We start from the raw sequence: 19,763 nt of genomic DNA, 5'->3' as shown, positions 1-19,763 counted from the left end.
CAAGTATGGCATTTAGCTTTCATTTTCATTTTAGTTTAGGTATCGTGAAAGCACTGAACATTATGGTGTTCATTATTGGTGGGATAAAGCAAACACGATGATTATTACACTCACTAGTGACAGCGATAGATTCCCGAGAAGGTAAGTTTATGTAAGGTAATTCAGAAGCAGCGACAGTGGCCCAGTAGGCCGAATACTACATCCGCGTGGCAGAGCAGTGACAGTCGCTCCCGTGCACTCACTATCGTTGTCGTTTTGTATCATTCGCTGTGACGTGGGCGACTACGACCCAACAGGTCCGTTGCTCCTTACACGCGGGTAGGAGAATGTCGTGGTAGAGTACGTCACAAAGCAGCGCGAGGTGTACAGGGCGCGCATCGAGGCTGTGCATAGCGCCAATTCGCGGCATATGCACGGCCGGGAGAACACCGTGGGGACAGGGCACGCGTTTATAGTTACGTAGCTCTCACCAGAGCAGCTGGAGTGTGTGGCGTCGGGCAGAGAGGAGAACACACTGAAGATCCCGCGACGTTTTCTCCGTCTCTCCACCTTCTTACTTGCACAGCACTGTAACTGACTGACGCGCTGGTACGGCCACCTTGCCGTGACTGGAAATTGCGTGTTTTATACCGGCGGAGGCAGCTGCTTTGCGCCGGAGCGCGTCCTACCTGGGGGCGGGTACGGCGACGTGGGCACGGGGTCCGGCGCGCCGTACTGGCGCAGCCCGTAGCCGTCGTGGGAGGCGGCGGCAGCGGCGGCGGCGAAGCCCGCGTCCGCCATGGCGGCGGCGACGCGGCCGCGGTCCTCGGCCGAGTACTGGTGGTGGTGGTGGTGGTGGTGGTGCGGGTCGACGTGCGCCGCCGCCGCCCCCGGGTGGTGGCGCGAGCCGTACGCCGAGTAGTTGCACCACGACTGCGGCGAGAAGCCCTGGTGGCAGTCCTGCGCGCCGCCCCCGGAGCCCGCCCCCACCGCCGCCGAGTACTTGTACTCGGGCGTGTTGCCGCCGCCGGAGTTGGTACCGCTGCCGCCGCTGCCCGCGCCGCCGCCGCCCCCGCCGCCGCCACCCCCGCCTCCCGCGCTGCCGCCCCCGGCGCCCGACGACGCCACGTTGGCCGGCGACCAGAAGCTGAGTGCCGCGGCCGCCGCTACTGCGTTGGCCGCCATCGAGGTGGAGGAAGTGGACGACGAAGACTTGGAGGAGCGGACGCTGCCCGCGCCGCCGCCGCCCCCGGAACCCGCGCCGCCTCCGCCGCTGCCCGCGCCGGGCTCCGCTGCCAGGTTATAGTAGGTGGGCGGGGGCGGTGGGTAGTGCTGCTCGAACGAGTCGTACGCCGACCACGGCTGGCCCCCCGCGCCTCCTCCGGAGCCCTGCGACACAGCGCTCTGTCAGCCGATGTCCTCGCAACCGTGCGCACCAGACAATGTAGGAAGGGATGAACGAGGGTCGTCCGGGAATAAAGAACATACGGGGAAGATGGCAAAGTGACGCACAATAATTTTACTACAAAAAAGGTTTATAGGTAACAAAATAAAAAGTATCACAAATGAATTTACATCTTTTTACCTAGTTCTGTACCACCCTTCTCAACAGATATCACGATGGGAGATACCAGTTTCAGTATGCCCCGTTCGTAGAAGTCCGTTTAGTTGGATGTGGCTATCCGCGACGTGCTGGTTCCACTTCCACATCCGTCTCAAAGCGTTAGCTAGCCAGGAACTTCTTCGTGGGACCAAACACAAGAAAGTTTGCGGTGCAAGGTCCGGTCTGTATGGATGGGGCACCTCTCACCAAAATTTGGCGATTTGGCACGAATAGGAGCAACGACAGGTGGGCGTATATAATCATATAAACAGCATAAGACTGAGTGATCACTCCGAAGGACAAGGCAGTGCCGCCAACAACATGGGAACGTGAGGTAAGGCACACTCGGCGTCAAGGTTGAGATCGACCACACTTGCCCACAAGGGAGAATCACCGTACTGCACACTAAGCACAATACATCATAATCGTAGCCGCTTCAGATCAGCACCTGCCGTAATGACCATTCTCCAGCGTTCTGTGTCATCCCGCACCGTTGGTCAGAGACTGGCAGCAGCCAGACTAGGCAATTACCGTCCATTCCGGAGGCTGCCATCATCACCACCCTACAGACATCTCAGTTTAGAGTGGTACTCAGATCGGAAAGCAAGGATTGCTGATGAGTGGCGGAGCATTGTGTTCAGCGTTTCTGTACCACCCAGAATGACCATCGTCGGCGAATATGGCGGCGATTGGGAAGAGGTGGAATTTTTCCAGTGCTTTGGAATGGCACAGTGGCATTATTCCAAGCGTCATGGTGTCGGGGCAATCGGTTAACACGTAGAAGCAGACACTACAGGCGGTGCTGCATGTGGTTACAACCCATCCTGGCGCACCTTTCATCGCTTTTGTGCATAGTCGGTGGATTGGGCATGCAGCAACGCCTTTAAATGGCCTCATAGCCAGAGTATGGAGAGGCCATGCTGTCGGATCTCATTGACCAGTCCATTGAACGTAAAATGTTGCAATAAGGGACTGTCACATGATACACATAAAATGAGTGATACCCCGTCGTGCATAAACTACAGTGGTTGTCTTGGTGCAAGGATAACGTACTCCAATAGTGCTGGTGCTTCATTGCACATTAACTGTGGTATGTAGTACCTGTTTATCTGTCTGGTAAAATAAATTTATACTTAAGGGCTCCTGATGCTTCATATCCATGATTGCTGGAGGACTTGAGTCTGCCTGCACGTATGTATCATAGTAATCTGCTATGTAATCCGTTCTGTATCCTGCCTACAACACCGAATACTACACATTACTCGTCACAAGTAAAACAATCTATATGTGTAAGGGTATTGGTTTCCAGGCACATAATTATAGGAAATTGTCTTCTAGTTTTGAGCAGTACTACCTCCTGCAGGGATATGTGACACTTTTTTTAAACACCCCGTATACTACATCGAACAGTTTCACTTTTTGAAACCAAACAGCGAAAGTAATGGGACTGTAAAGAGTCAGGTGGATGAGGTGGTAGGAAAATTCAGAGGAGCATCCGCATGTTCTCAACAGACAAAGTGAGTCTCTATGTGTATGTAGATACCGGGTAGTGCAAGTGATGTGAGGTTGAGGCTAGTGAGGGGCTCGGAGGATGAATGTTTGTGTTTGGAGTATAAGTATCCTAAATCATGGGAAATTCAGAGCAGTACCCGCAAGTTCTGAAGAGCCAGCTGGAGAGTTTACCTATTTGGAGTCAGGACAGTCAATGAATGGCTCAGATGAGGAATTGTACCTATTTTGAGACCAAATAGTGAAAGTAATTGGGTGATTTTGAACAGAATCGACAATTTCTGAATGCCTCAAGGAAAGAATTGTTTCCATTTGGAGTTCAGATTGTCTAGATGGTGAGTTAAGTGAAGGAGCATCCACAGGTTCTGCTCAGCTGATCTGAACGATTGTAGCCTGAACAGCTTCTACGATTTCTGGATGGTGCAGATGAAGAGTTGTTTCTGTTTTGAGTTCAGATAACCGAAGTGATGGGCAAATCAGATGTTCATGAACAGGTTTTGCACTGCTCAGTTCACGGACTGTTTTTATGCAGAGCCCACACAGTCGAAGTGACGACTGATTCAAAGCAAGGTCAATAGCCATAACGACGATCTATTTTATTCTGGAGTGCAGATAGTCGAAATGATAGACGCTTCAGAGATTAGCACATCGGTTCTGTATGGCCCAGATGCGAGTCTGTTTGAGTTTGCAGTCTGAATGGTGCAAGTGATAGGTGATTCCGCATGTTCTGAATGGTCTAGATGAGGATCTGAGTTCGTTGTCCCATCCCAGTGACGAGCGAATGAAAGGAGAACCCACGGGATCTGACTGGCCCAGACGTGGGTCTGCTTCAGTTTGGGGTCCCGATGGTTCGACCAGTGAGTGGTTCAGACTAGCACCAGAGGACTCTTACTGCATCGGCTTACTGAGAAGGCCCGAAGGAGTGGCGACTGACCTGCGAGTGGCGGATGACGCCAGCGCCGGCGAGCGCCGCGGCGCCCGCGCCGTTGCCGCCGGCGAGCCCGGGCGGCGCGGCGCCGCCGAGGCCCACGTCTGGCGGGCAGTCGGCGTACGTCAGCCGCTTGGCCGGGATGTGCAGCGGGCCGGCCGACGTCGTCGTGCTGCCGGTGTTGGCGGGCGTGGCCTCGACGCTCGCGTCGCTGTGCGGCGGCGGCGGCGCCTGCTGCGGGGGCGGCGTCTGCTGCGGCTGCGGGGGCGGCGCGAGGGCGCCCGGGGGCGCGCCGGCGGAGGCGGCGGGCGTGCTGCTGCCGCTGGCGCTGCCGCTGCTCGTCGAGGTGGCGCTCGTCGGGCCGCCGCCGGTCGTGGGAGCCTGCGGGGGCGGCGCCGGGGGGCTGCCGGGCGTCGCGGCGGTCCTGCTGGGCGGCGGCGCCGGCGCCTGCTGCGGGGGCGGCGGCTGCTGCTGCTGCTGCTGCGGGGGCGGCGGGGGCCCGGACGGTGGGGGCGGCGTCGCCTGGACTATCACCTGCAACACAGCGGGGAGCTTGCTGACTTTCTGACAACACCGGAGGCGAGCCAGAGGCCGACTGCTGCACTTCTCGCTCGAGACATCAGTCGCGGGAGATGGGTTTGATCAAGAGGAGCCCAGGTTTTAATAGAAGTGGTTAACTTCTTCTGGCTGGTGAAAGAATAAGAGACTTGATGTTCTTCCAGGATGCTTACTAAACAAGTAGGGTAGATCATGCGCAGTTTTAAAAATAATGTAATAACCAATATTCATGTTGACGCAAACACACACACACACACACACACACACACACACACACTCATATCAGATGATTAACCTAAACAAAAATATTGTTGGTCGTTTGTTAACATTAATTTGCTTCAATATTTGTAATTCTGCCAGTTGCATACTCTCTCTCCCTTTCCTTGTATCCTTCTCGTCATACGGGAGATTTTTCGTCTTCTAAAAAATTATTTCATGTTCTACTTTGCAGTCGAACGCCCTCCCTGTTGCCATACAAGTCAGGTAAACTAAGGATGGGTAGTCGTGAATCGTTTAAACTTTGTTCGTGTTACAGTAATTACACTGTACTTGCGGAGACGAGAATCAGAAACTGTCAAAAAGCCACACTCAGGCATTGCTAACTCTTGCATTTCCATAAACACTGCCAAGAACGGTAAGGATCTAGGAACAAAGGTTCGACGTAGACACATCTTCGCATACGCAAGTACATACCGGCGGTGGTATGTAAAAGGTTCACAGTTGCAACAGTGACTAGCGCGCATTAACGCCGTGACCAACTTACCTCTGCGTCAGGTCAGTGTGGATAACGGTAGTTCAAAGCATTAGATCGTTATCGAACTTTGTGAAGGGTTGTGCTCGTGTGAGATGACGTAACCAGTAACTGACAGAGTTCGAAAGAGACGTGATTGCGGGTCTGCAATTGGCTGGGTGGCTGTACGCGTATTTTTCAAAAATCCAGGCATCTGTGGTGTCTGGCCCAATTGTATTGGGAACATAAAGAAACCTAGGGAGGCAATGCACAGAGATGTTAGGCTCAACATCACATTACGGGACTTCCTATTTGGGCGGTCCAGGTGAAGAGACATCTACTACTCAGTGAATCCCATCGTCTTTTATCGTTCTTCTTAAATCATTTTTTCTTTTATAATGTCCTATTTTCAATATGATGTAACTTGTAATAGATTTATAGGTATAATACTGCTGCGAATTACAGACAAATGGACGACAAACGATCTGAACGAGGACTCACCTCCACGTGGTGCTGCACGGGCAACAGAGCCTCAACTCAGTAGCATAAGAGCTGCACTGTGAGGGTCATCGGTTCCGGATAAGTGGAATGAGGGGATCACTGCCACCTACACAGCTAATTGCGGGTCCCAGTAGACCAAATGAAGCTTTGAATACAGTAAAAAAGAAACGGTTCTGGTCTACCATACTGTGCTCCTAGCACATCGTAAGCCCTTCATCTGCACCTTCCATCTAGTAACAAATAATGGACTCACTGGCATCCAGAATCAGTGCTCGGAGACTAGATGAAGCAGAGCTGTGGATCACCTACCAATAAGTATGCGACCGTTAACGCAACAACGTCGACTGCTGGCTTTAATGTGATGTAGTACTTGGTCGAGTGGAGTCTGGTTTCTGTACTACATTGGATGACCACCGTCTAAGAGTATGTGGGTACCGAGGGGACGGGGCAAAGTATGCCAGTTGTTTTGGAGAGCTACACTGCTGGTTCAAATGGCTCTGAGCACTATGGGACTTAACTGCTGAGGTCATCAGTCCCCTAGAACTTAGAACTACTTAAACCTAACTAACCTAAGGACATCACACACGTCCATGCCCGAGGCAGGATTCGAACCTGCGACCGTAGCGGTCGCGCCGTTCCAGACTGTAGCGCCTAGAACCGCTCGGCCACTTCGGCCGGCCTACACTGCTGTTACCTCTAGAGCCATGACGTAGGGTGTAGTCACTGATTACATCACGGTCACCTATCGCAGTGATTAAGGCTCAACATTACTTCACAGACATCCTGCGCACTCTGTCACGAGACAGTATCCTCGTCAACAGGACAACGCTCGTCCTCAGAAGGCTCACGACGCTACGTCCAGCCTGGGTGATGTTCAGATGCTCCCTTGGCCACCACAATCGCTCTATCTGTCCGCAGAAGAACATCTGTGGGGCCAGTTCTGACATCAGATCGATCCCAGAGCCAATATCCACCATATCGAAACCCGGTTACAAAGTTTCGGCCCAACAACTGCATTGTGAGTCTCTTCCCAAACAAATCATTGCACGTATTCTGGCCCAAGTGGGTCCAGCAACTTGCCACTGAGAAGGACCCAGAAGCGGGCTCCTACTGCCCATTTTGTAGTTAATGTCGTCAATTTTTAATCAATGAAATAAAGGCAACATAACCACTAAAGCGTGAAATTTTGCGTCACTTCCTCATCTTTTTATAGGCTGGCATATCTTTTTTGGTTTTTAGAGGCTGGATATAGCTCTGAAGTTATTCAAGAAGCTGTACGTTACGTAACATGAAGTAAAAAATATTTTGGTTTAGTTGATACTGTATCAAATGTGTTACACTGCGGAGCAGTACACGTAAAAGAGATTTTGATTCAAACCAAAATGCAGCAATAAAGTACAAAATGGATACATTAAAGTCGTCACAATCAGTGTCGTCAGCTTGTAACAAGGTTGTTCTGTACGTTCAGCCACTTGCTAGCTGCACCCCACACAAAGGGATCGCTGGTACCTGAATGAGTAGTTCCGTGTTTCACCTGTTTTACATGCGTGGATCTCAGTCAAGAGGCTGACTGCTCATTTGGTGGACTTGGGTGACCAGAACACACTAAAAAAAGACGCCTAAGATTGGGTTTAACGTCCCGTCGACATCTAGGTCGTCGGAGACAGAGCACGAGCTCGGATTGTGTCAAGGCTGGGGAAGGAAATCGACCGTTCCCTTTCAAAGGGGCCATCCCGGCAGTTACCTGGAGTGATTTAGGAACATCACGGAAAACACAAATCTGTATGGCTGGACGCGGGTTTGAGCCGTTGTCCTCCCAAATGTGAATCCATTGTGATAACCACTGATCCATCTCGCTCGATCCCGGAACACACTGTCTTGTAGAGTGTGTGGTGCAGGCAGCTCAGGCACAATCACATGACACACAAAGATTCAGAAACAAATGGGCCGATCTCAACACACCTGGTGAGAAATTATCAACCGCACTACGCAAGGAGTACAGATCAACTTGCCCACGGAGAGTAACACTGCTGAGAACTCAAAATGACAAAACCAACGCAGACAGTGACTCAGTCTGCCTCTCGTAAAAACACAAGAAAACAGCACAATACAAACCAAAGAAACACATGCAGTTACACATTACACAAATGTAGAATATAGCGGTGTCCATGCTAATTGGGACAAGACGATTAAACTTCAACTGTGCACACTTACTACTGTATGTATAATACAGTTAGCTGTTTAGTGAATATTAAAAACTAATGTGTCCTCCATTTGCTTTTAATGAGCTTCCGAAAACGTCGTAGCATAGATTCGACCAGGCTAGAGCAAATGTTCCATAGCCTGTCATCATGTAACCACAATTTGACCACATTTACTTACTTGCATTGTTTTGCTGAAGAGGCAATTTTATCAAGACGCCTGTACGCAATACTTCATAAATTCTCCATAGAATTTAAATCTGATGAACTACCAGGCCACTGAAGTACATTAATATTATTTTCTTTACTGAACGTCCTGACTGCTTTAGAATTGTGACACGGGACCAAATCATGTTGAAACGTTGCTCAACCATCAGCAATGGCCTCTACGAGTGGCACAATCTTCTAACTAAGAATTTCCATATATTTTGTGTAGGTCATCATGCTAACAACTGGAGCAAGTGGCGCACGATCACAAGCAGTGAAAAACCGCCAAAGCATGTTTTGGGAAGGGTATTTTACAATCTGTTCAAGAAGCTCATCTCACACTGTCTCATGAGTGCTCCGCCTTACAAACATTGCTCTGTAACCCTAAACAATAAAATGTTACTCATCATTGAAAATTACATGTTTCCTGTTATTGAAGGTCCAATATTTATATATTTTGGTCCGTACCAACCATCTTTCTTCATGGCAGGTGTTAACTACCGCTTCTTAATTGGCTTTCGCGCTTTGCACCCACAATCAAGAAGCCTACGCCGTACCTTCGAAGGGTCATTTTGAACCCCAGTAGCCATTAAATCTCTCTGTAGGTCCTTACTTGTGAGGATGAATACTACTGCTTCTAAATAGAGTTTTGTCAGTTCTGGGCCTAGTTTTTCGTTTACGTCCACAACTGTCTTTTCTCTTTGGATACAATGAGACAGTATCACTATATGCTCTGAGAAGTCTTGAAGTGCTAGGTTTTCCTCATACCAACAACAGAGGCAAGGTCTCTTATAGTAGATCTGTGTGTTCTTGAACAGCATTTTTTTTTGTCTGCTTAGGCGAAATATCCGTTTTAACAAAAACACAAAGTTTTTGTGTCGAGAACATGTAAGTAACACAATTTTTGATACACATACAAGCGCTCAGTTGAACTGGAAGGGACCTACAATGGTTGTTCATGCTTAAGGCAACAACAATCGGCAAAGTGTCCAACAATTGGGTGCATAAAATTTGTTACAGTTAATCATTTTCAGTTTCTTGTAAGATGAGCTTGTCCCAATTAACTTGCACACTACTACAGATCATGACTGCCAATGTTGACGTTAGGGCACAACGAAAACGTAAAAAGTAGAAAGCCTTATATGTCGGACCTCATCTCCTGCTGGCAGGACCCTTGTTTGATGCGCTGTATATTATCAATATTCGATCAGATTTGTCAGAAATATCGCAACATTGCCCGCTATACCATAAAAATTAGTGAAAAGCGAACCTCGATATACGGAGTTAGCTATTAAAACTGCACACAAAGAGCTGCATTTGACAACGAAATTTGAGTTCTAGCACTTGTATAGTGCATTAGGTAGAATACATTATTAAATTTATAGGAGATCTTGTGTTATACAGAGTGAGGAATTTAGTAGACAGTTCTGCCACCTCTGCGAGCGGCAGTCTGAAAATGGCCATGGATGACAGATACGGACAAGCTTATGTGAAACTTTGCCAACACTAGCGGCTGGGGATTGTTGTATGCTAGTGTGTTGGCAACCTATGACTAGATCTTCTCAGTGGGTGATACACTTGGAGAAGGTGCTGGCCAGAGCAATAGCCGTACATTCTCTGTATCGAGATAGATCAGAACAGTAAGGTTAACATGCGGTCTTGGGTTATCTGGATGAAAGACAGTGTCATAGAGAGTTCAAATATAGGGCACTCCACATGTGATCGTGACACCAAAACATCACTCTCGCTGTTGGACACGTAGGACGATGAAGAATGCAGTCTGGCAACGTTCGTATTCCTCGGAGCCTCCATTCACCGATACTTAGACATACTTTTACACTCCAGTCACACTGGTGTGACCACCGCCTTTGTTCTTCCTCAACGTGCAGTAACCATTCACATATCGCAGATAGAGAGCGTATAAAGCGCATTGGGGAGATGCAGAGAACAGTGGAGTCGTTGTCGTAATGTGAAAACGGAGCAGTTTACCTGACTTCCCTAAAGGGGATGATCTTGGCTTTCAGGTCAAGGATGGAACTATTTCCGAAACGGCCCTGTTTGTGAACGTGAACTTCGCGTGCTGTCGTGGTTAAAGTATACCATGCATGCAAAAACGGCATCGTCCAAAACGGGCGCCGAGCCAACTGCTGTTCACCGCTGGCGATGGATGACACAGTTGAAGGACGAGTGCGGAGAATACACGTGCAACTGTTTGAGCAACTGACCGCCAAGATGAACCAAGAGTCTACCAATGGTGTATGCTCGACGACCGTTCAGCGAACGTTGCTGCATGTGGGACTCCGAAGCAGCCGGCTCGTTCACGCAACCATGCTGACTGCTGTTCATCAGTGACGAAGGCTGGAATGTGCACGTCACTACTGCCAATGGACGTCCACAGAGTGACGACAAGTGGCCATTTCTGGTAAATCACATTTCAAGCTCCGTCGAACAGACGACCGTTGGCGCTTACGGCGTGAAGCGTCTGAAACCAAACACTCTGCAATCGCTATGGGCTCGGGAATGTTGTTTTCGTTGAATTCCCTGAGTGACATTGACATTCTGAACGGCAGAGTACAGGGTGTCCGAAAACACTTTCCCTGATTAAATAAACTGATAACTCATGCTAGAAGCAAGATACAAATATGAAACTTGTGTCTAATTGTTTACAACTATCAAAGTTCTTTTTCTGTTTTAGTTTAGCAGTACGTAAGTAGTGGATGAGGTGCAGTGCCCAAGAAGACATGTTAACCAATCAGGAGAAGGCACAGTGTGTCCTGTGGTACCATGATACACGATCACCAACCACAGTGCAGAGACACTTCCAGACAACATTTGGAAGGAATCCACCTGATATCAAGAGCATTAAAGCCTAGTTGCTGACCTTCCGAGGTCTGGTCGACCAAGAACCTCAGCTGACAGGGTGGAAGCTTTACGGCAGTCTTTTGTGCGAAGTTCGAAGAAATCGGTGCGCACGGCCTCACGTGAATTACAGATGCCAAAAAGCTCTCTCCATGACATTTTACACAAACGTTTATTGTTTCGTGCGTACAAAGTGCAAATCGTTCAGGCCTTGTTGCCCAATGACAGTACACGTCGATATGACTTTGCGGTCGAGATGCTATCACGTACTGAGGACGATGATGGTTATTTGCCTTTTCCGACGAAGCGACCTTTTTTGTCAGTAGAGTAGTGAATCACCATAATGTGCGCATTTGGGGTTCACAGCCCCCTGGCGAGGTCATGGAGTGCACCAGAGGCTGTCCAAAGGTGAATTTTTGGTGCGCGCTATTGCACGATCGAATTATCAGGCCATTCTTCTTCGCTGAGGCTACCGTCACATCTGCAGTGTACCTGGACGTTTTGCAACTGTATGCTGTTCCTCAGCTGCTTCAGTATCACCCCGATGTTTTGTTTCAGCAAGACGGTGCATCGCCTCATTGGGGTTTGGACGTCCGTGCCTATCTCGATATGACCTTTCCTGGGCGATGGATTGGTCGTGATGGGCCAACGGGTTGGCCTCCACGCTCTCCTGACATAACCCCATTAGACTTCTTTTCATGGGGTTATGTCAAGAACGAGGTCTACCGAACACGTGTACCAGATCTTGAAACCCTGCGGCAACGGATAACCACAGTCGTTGAATCGATCCGTCCAGTGATGTTGGCTAATGTGTGGACGGAAATTGAATATCGCCTAGATGTGCTACGTGCTACCAAGGGTGCTCATGTGGAAGTTTACTTATGTGTGAAAAAAACTTTGATAGTTTGTAAACAATTAGAGACTAGTTTCATAGCCCGCATCTCGTGGCCGTGCGGTAGCGTTCTCGCTTCCCACGCCCGGGTTCCCGGGTTCGATTCCCGGCGGGGTCAGGGATTTTCTCTGCCTCGTGATGGCTGGGTGTTGTGTGATGCCCTTAGGTTAGTTAGGTTTAAGTAGCTCTAAGTTCTAGGGGACTGATGACCATAGATGTTAAGTCCCATAGTGCTCAGAGCCATTTGAACCAACTAGTTTCATATTTGTATCTTCCTTCTAGCCTGAGTTATCAATTTATGTTATCAGGGAAAGACTTTTCGGACACCCCGTATGTATCTGCCCTGTCCTTGGGGCCATGTTCACCCCTACACGCAGGTTGTTTCTCCTCTTCATGATGGTATTTACCAGCAGGATAATGCAGCGTGTCAGACAGCTCGCCGTGTACGTATGTGGTTCGAAAAGTACCAGAATGAGTTTCCCGTGCTTCCCTGGCCACCAAATTCCCTGGATCTGTGGGACCACCGTAATCGGGCTGTTGGTGGCGAGAAACAAAGGGCAGCTGGCCAAGGCACTGGAGTCACCATGTCTCCACAACCGTGTCGGTACCTCGCAGAATATCACTGCCTGGCGCTCCCTGCTGCGAAATGTCGTTTGACAGGTGTTCACATTAATGTGACTAGATAGCGTACTGACGACCCACGTAGCATCGGGGCTCGTCAGATAAGTATACATGGTGTCAGTGTTGTCAATGGGCGCATCACTGTCGGAGCGCCTCTCTCTGCTGCCGCAACAAAGATCGTGGTGCTACAGACTTCTTCCTACTGTGCGTGTGGATATTTGTACTGCTGCAAAAAAATCTATTTACCGACTCAAGCTACGTGCCGCGGCAGTGTGACCCTGTACTGGAGGGAGCGATACGTAGTCCGCCTCTTCATGGCAAATACCATCTCTCCCTACTAAACCCCGCCGTAGAACACAACGCCTTTCTTGTAGCGCCTGGCTCTAGAGTTTGTTAAGCATGTCCTTAATGCTCTAGCGCTCACTAAAATGATACCCCACCGACATTGTAGAACATCTGTTCGAGCCCCTCAGGTCTTACATCGGCGGGAAACCCGCAAATGCATCAGACGCAAACGACCAACTCTGGGCGCTGATGACGCAAGGTAAAAGCGCAGATAGCTTACACGCACGGGTCGTGTGTCGCAACGCGACGTCACTGTTTGTTTTGTTTGTGGGCTGTCCTACGTTTGACCCCTCTTGACTCTGTATACTCATGTTTTTCAACCACCTGTTTCTCCTTCTTCCTCTTTCGTTTCTCGATTTAAGTTCCGAAGTTTACACTGTGATGCAATCCTGTCTTGTCAGCAACCACACACACGTTGGCAGTTCCAATGTTGAACTCTGCACTACTTTCTATTCATGTGCCTGTTCCGCATTCTTAGCTGCGTTAACGGACCGAAGTTACGAGCAGACCATATGCGTTTTATCACTCTCCCAACAGCCGCATCCTTGGCAGAGGTCGCTAACGCAAGCCTCGACTCGGAGGTAAGGCGGTTCGAACCCTGGTGGTGAATGAAATTTTAATTGTCAGTATTTGACCAGCAAGGGAGGGACAGATGGTCGCGAAATGTTACCGATCACCGGACTTTCTGGCAATGTCCTGTGTTAAATTACAGACGTCTCGGCTGTGTCTCATGAAGTGATGGCAGGTGACATTGTTGATAGTGATCCACCAATCACTCGGGAACGTTAAGTCCTGCGGCCCACTTGGTATTATTCGAGGGGGGAGGAGTGGGGCGGGGTAGGCTATGTGGTGGCATCAGGTATCACCCTTTCTCTTCTCTCATCATCATACAATACAAACATTGCATTCACCTGCGTTCCTCAACTGCACATGTGACACAACTCTGACGTACCCGCGAGGGAAGAGGCCAATGTGTGAGGAGGAAGAATACCGTTTCTAATAGCCGGCTGAACTTACCCCGTGGTATTTCCCGGCCATATGATCTTTATTCTCTCACACAATACTCAACTTCATCCGGAAAGGCCTCGGAAGGTCAACCGGTACCGACCGACCGTCGCGTCATCCTCAGCGGATACGCGTCACCGGATGTGGATATGGAGGGACACGTGCCCAGCACACTACTGTACCGGCTGTTGCCAGTTTCCGTCTCCGTAGCCACTACGTCTCAATCAAGTAGCTCGTCAATTGGCGTCACAAGGACTGCGTGCACCCCGCTTGCCAACAGCGCTTGGTAGACCCGGACGGTCAGCCATCCAAGTGCTAGCCAAGCCCGATAGCGCTTAACTTCGCTGATGTGACGGGTTCCCGTGTTACCACTGCGGCAAGGCCGTTGGTACTCTCACAATACGGAAATTCAAAGAATTCACTTGCAAGACGACCACACATAGGGTGTTTCCGTTATTACGATACAAACTTTACGAGTGATGGAGGACGGCGAATGTAACAATTTAAACAAGGAACTCTGGTAAATGATTGAGTCGGAAGTTAAGAAGCATGGCTCGTGCAGTGGAATACGTGAACGCACAAATCGTTATTCACATTAATTTTTTTCTTATGTACTTAAGAGTTAACGAAGTAGGGCGGTGAAAGCCAACCAATGCAGACCTGTATTATGAGACGTGTAGACAAGAAGATTGATGATCGTTTTGGACGAGATTCGGCCGGCCGGGGTGGCCGAGCGGTTCTAGGAGCTATAGTCTGGAACCGCGAGACCGCTACGGTCGCAGGTTCGAATCCGATGACCTCAGAAGTAAGTCCCATAGTGCTCAGAGCCTTTTTTTTAGACGAGAGACTTTTTGTTCAAAAGAGGCAACTGTTGGAGGGTGCGCGTGAGTCGGCCGCATGTAAATCAGCTGCCAGTCACGTAGAGAGTTAATAACTGACGTCGTGTGACGAACTGATTCTGACGAGTGAGGAGCTGTAAATTCCAGAGTGTGCTGCAGACGCCGAAAGCGTGAAAACAGGCGACTGGGAATCTGTGTGTTTACAGCGGAAGTTAACCTATACTGGCCGAGCTCGCTCCTTATGTAGTGTGTTTCTTGGGCTTTTGTGTCTCCTTAACCATTATTTATTGCTCTATGTATATTCTTGACACCTTGCAAAGTCTGCGTGACGACATAGTATTTTTCCTAGTAGTGTCCTCCCCCAAGAGAGACAAAATATCTGACGGTAAAAAATTATTTACGTTTTACAGTACATAGACTAAGAAACAACCTAGACAGTGCGTAAACAACAACAGAGATAGATAAAATTTTTAGTGAAAATTGTTTGAACAGTCAAAAAATCACATTTATTGAACGAGTAAAGTAGTTTTCAATTTTTTTGGCATTTAGAATGAAAACAAGATACAAAGGATAAAGCATTCTAAATACTGTGCAATATGTTTCTAGGTATACATTTTCTCGAGCAAGTAAATGCTAATGCTTTCCTTATTTTTCGGTTCTCAGCGGTGTGGAGAATTTACAGTACGATCTCTTTCAAGAATATCCAATATTCACTTTTCTCTCTCATTAATAAACTCTGTTTTCATTCATAGTTTCTTATTTTGTTACTGCATTACAACTTTTTGTAAGAAGGGCGGTATCTTGTAACCTCAGTTTTTCCTTTCTGGTACCAAGCTGCACAGCGGATAGTTCTCACAACACAGGCAACTTCGGCGCTGGCATGTAAAGGAAAACGGTCGGTCGAGACAGACGAGGCACAGTAGAGGAACAGAACGCCAGGGGCCCTGGAGTAGGTAGACGCACTTGCCACGCCATTTCGATTGCGACAAAAAGGTCGGTTGCGTAAAAGGTGCTTAGAGCAATGTGTATACGTTGGATATACGTTGTCCCAATACGAAGGATCTGCAGCTCAAACAAAATCTGAAAATCTGTATTAAGGACTATGGGACCAAACTGTTGAAGTCATCGGTCCCTAGGCTTACGCACTACTTAATGTAACTTACACTAACTTACGCTAAGGACAACACACACTCGCATGCCAGAGGAAGGACTCGAATCTCCGACGGGGGGAGCCGCACGAACCGTGAAGAGACGCCTCAGACAGCGCGGCTACCCCGCGCGGCGAGCCGCAGGTCACTTTACGCACCTTGCTGATGATCGGCGGAGTCACAAGTCCCCTAAATTGGTGGTCCAGAAAAGCAGGTCCTTTCCGCAGCCACTGCGTTCACTTAATCTGACCCCGCTCGATGTTTTTCTTATTGAGTCATGCCAATAGCATTTCGGGCGAGACATTTATTGACACAAAGCAGGATCTTGAGGTAAGAATCCTCGCTCTCGAAAAACACGAATGTAATTCAAGCCGTTCCGATAGAATTTTCCGCGCAGTGATGCCAGGATTTCACATAGGCCGGAAACACAGTTTAGAACAAGTGGTGTAAAAGCAAACTGTGCAGGTAAATAAATTTATTGCTCAAATTTATTTACTTGGATTTTTATCGTCAGCAGACAATCGGTAAATTTCAAATTTTCTCTTTCCTGCTTATATCTCTTCACTCAGTCGTTCCCCGACCACGGTTTCCTGGCATCGTCATCTACACTGATCTGCCCAAACATTATGGCCACATGATTAATACCTTGTTGGCCCATTTTTGGAACGCAATATATCCCCGATCCTGCCAATCATTCATCCGTCGGAGTGTATGCAGCACCAGATGTCTACGCCAAGTCATGTAATTCCCTTAGAAACAGTCCGCTGATATGCGTACCCGCTGATGGTTCCGTGGAGCGACCCCGTTGGGTTGGATCATATGCACATCAGGCGAATTTGGTGGCCAAGACATCGACGTGATTTCACTACCATGCTCCTCGAACCATTGTAGCACAATTACGGTTTAGAGTCATGGACAATTATCCTGCTGAAAGATGACATAGCCCGGCCGTTATGGGCGAGCGGTTCTAGGCGCTTTAGTCCGGAACCGCGCTGCTGCTACGATCGCCCGATAGCCGGTTCGAATCCTGCCTCGGGCATGGATGTGTGTGATGTCCTTTAGGTTTAAGTAGTTCTAAGTCTAGAGGACTGATGACCTCAGACGTTAAGTCCCATAGTGCTCAGAGCCATTTGAACCATTTTTTGATGACATCGCCTTCGGGAAAGATATCGAGCATGAAGGTATTCAGGTGATCCTTAGCTGGCATGATCTCTTCCAGTACTAACACAGGTCCCATGCAAACGCAGCAGAATGTTCCCATTACACAGTACTGCTCCCACCAGCGTGCGTGGCGCGGTGCAGGCTTCGAGCCGACGTTCACCTGGATTTGTGGAGACGACCATCCATATGGTGCAGCGAAAACGTCATTCATTCCCCCAGGTGACTCATTTCCATTGATCTTTGGTCCAGTTCCGATGTTGCCACACCATCTGCATTCGTAATTGACTGTGTAGTTGGGTCAACATATGAACACGCAGAGGTGTCTGCTGCGGAGCCCAATGGTCATCAATGTGCACTGAATGGTGTCGTCTGAAACATACACTCCTGGAAATTGAAATAAGAACACCGTGAATTCATTGTCCCAGGAAGGGGAAACTTTATTGACACATTCCTGGGGTCAGATACATCACATGATCACACTGCCAGAACCACAGGCACATAGACACAGGCAACAGAGCATGCACAATGTCGGCACTAGTACAGTGTATATCCACCTTTCGCAGCAATGCAGGCTGCTATTCTCCCATGGAGACGATCGTAGAGATGCTGGATGTAGTCCTGTGGAACGGCTTGCCATGCCATTTCCACCTGGCGCCTCAGTTGGACCAGCGTTCGTGCTGGACGTGCAGACCGCGTGAGACGACGCTTCATCCAGTCCCAAACATGCTCAATGGGGGACAGATGCGGAGATCTTGCTGGCCAGGGTAGTTGACTTACACCTTCTAGAGCACGTTGGGTGGCACGGGATACATGCGGACGTGCGTTGTCCTCTTGGAACAGCAAGTTCCCTTGCCGGTCTAGGAATGGTAGAACGATGGGTTCGATGACGGTTTGGATGTACCGTGCACTATTCAGTGTCCCCTCGACGATCACCAGTGGTGTACGGCCAGTGTAGGAGATCGCTCCCCACACCATGATGCCGGGTGTTGGCCCTGTGTGCCTCGGTCGTATGCAGTCCTGATTGTGGCGCTCACCTGCACGGCGCCAAACACGCATACGACCATCATTGGCACCAAGGCCGAAGCGACTCTCATCGCTGAAGACGACACGTCTCCATTCGTCCCTCCATTCACGCCTGTCGCGACACCACTGGAGGCGGGCTGCACGATGTTGGAGCGTGAGCGGAAGACGGCCTAACGGTATGCGGGACCGTAGCCCAGCTTCATGGAGACGGTTGCGAATGGTCCTCGCCGATACCCCAGGAGCAACAGTATCCCTAATGTGCTGGGAAGTGGCGGTGCGGTCCCCTACGGCACTGCGTAGGATCCTACGGTCTTGGCGTGCATCCGTGCGTCGCTGCGGTCCGGTCCAGGTCGACGGGCACGTGCACCTTCCGCCGACCACTGGCGACAACATCGATGTACTGTGGAGACCTCACGCCCCACGTGTTGAGCAATTCGGCGGTACGTCCACCCGGCCTCCTGCATGCCCACTATACGCCCTCGCTCAAAGTCCGTCAACTGCACATACGGTTCACGTCCACCCTGTCGCGGCTTGCTACCAGTGTTAAAGATTGCGATGGAGCTCCGTATGCCACGGCAAACTGGCTGACACTGACGGCGGCGGTGCACAAATGCTGCGCAGCTAGCGCCATTCGACGGCCAACACCGCGGTTCATGGTGTGTCCGCTGTGCCGTGCGTGTGATCATTGCTTGTACAGCCCTCTCGCAGTGTCCGGAGCAAGTATGGTGGGTCTGACACACCAGTGTCAATGTGTTCTTTTTTCTATTTCCAGGAGTGTATGTGCGTGCTCCGGCATTGTCCTCTTTCGATAGGAACGCCTCAAATCGCCGTCTATCCTACTTTACAGAGCAGAAAGGCAACCGAACCCCACGTTCTGAGTCCGCAGCTCGTGGTCGTGCGGTAGCGTTCTCGCTTCCCGCGCCCGGGTTCCCGGGTTCGATTCCCGGCGGGGTCAGGGATTTTCTCTACCTCGTGATGACTGGGTGTTGTGAGATGTCCTTAGGTTAGTTAGGTTTAAGTAGTTCTAAGTTCTAGGGGACCGATGGCCATAGATGTTAAGTCCCATAGTGCTCAGAGCCATTTTTGAACCCACGTTCTGAGAAGAGTCGTGGACGTCCAGCCATTTAGCTCCTGGTGGTAGTTTCACTGCCCTTCTAGCACTTTCCGTAGATGCTCACGACAGTAGCACGCGAACATTCGACCAGCTTCGCGGTTTTCGAGATACTCGTTCACAGGCTCCGGATGATAATAATAATCTACCCTTTGTCACAGTCGCTTATGTAGGTGGATTTTTGATTTCCTCATTCGCGGCTCGTACCTTCCCTGGAACGACTCCCCATCCGTCTCTTTTCCGCTTACTTACTTTTTTTTACATCGTCACGTGTCCACGGCGCCACCAGGCGCCATTCAACCGCGCGGTGGGCAGTGGTCATAATGTTTCCGCTGATTACTGTATCAAATGTACACTCCTGGAAATGGAAAAAAGAACACATTGACACCGGTGTGTCAGACCCACCATACTTGCTCCGGACACTGCGAGAGGGCTGTAAAAGCAATGATCACACGCACGGCACAGCGGACACACCAGGAACCGCGGTGTTGGCCGTCGAATGGCGCTAGCTGCGCAGCATTTGTGCACCGCCGCCGTCAGTGT

The 19,763-nt window shown here is 49.7% G+C and overlaps 1 protein-coding gene across 1 annotated transcript in view; it reads right to left on the bottom strand.

Moving 5' to 3' along the window:
* Positions 1 to 624: 624 nt before the first annotated feature.
* Positions 625 to 19,763, bottom strand: part of LOC126214920 (uncharacterized) — a 43,356-nt gene continuing 24,217 nt past the window's right edge. The window contains exons 2-4 of the mRNA XM_049941560.1: positions 4,026 to 4,553; positions 778 to 1,383; positions 625 to 714 (exon numbers count right to left, since the gene is read on the bottom strand). Of these exons, the coding sequence (XP_049797517.1) occupies positions 625 to 714; positions 778 to 1,383; positions 4,026 to 4,553 (1,224 nt within the window). The remainder of the gene's footprint in view (positions 715 to 777; positions 1,384 to 4,025; positions 4,554 to 19,763) is intronic.

This window comes from Schistocerca nitens, chromosome 12, assembly GCF_023898315.1.
Source record: "Schistocerca nitens isolate TAMUIC-IGC-003100 chromosome 12, iqSchNite1.1, whole genome shotgun sequence".
Lineage (NCBI taxonomy): Eukaryota > Metazoa > Arthropoda > Insecta > Orthoptera > Acrididae > Schistocerca > Schistocerca nitens.
This window is presented reverse-complemented; position numbering and strand designations above follow the sequence as displayed.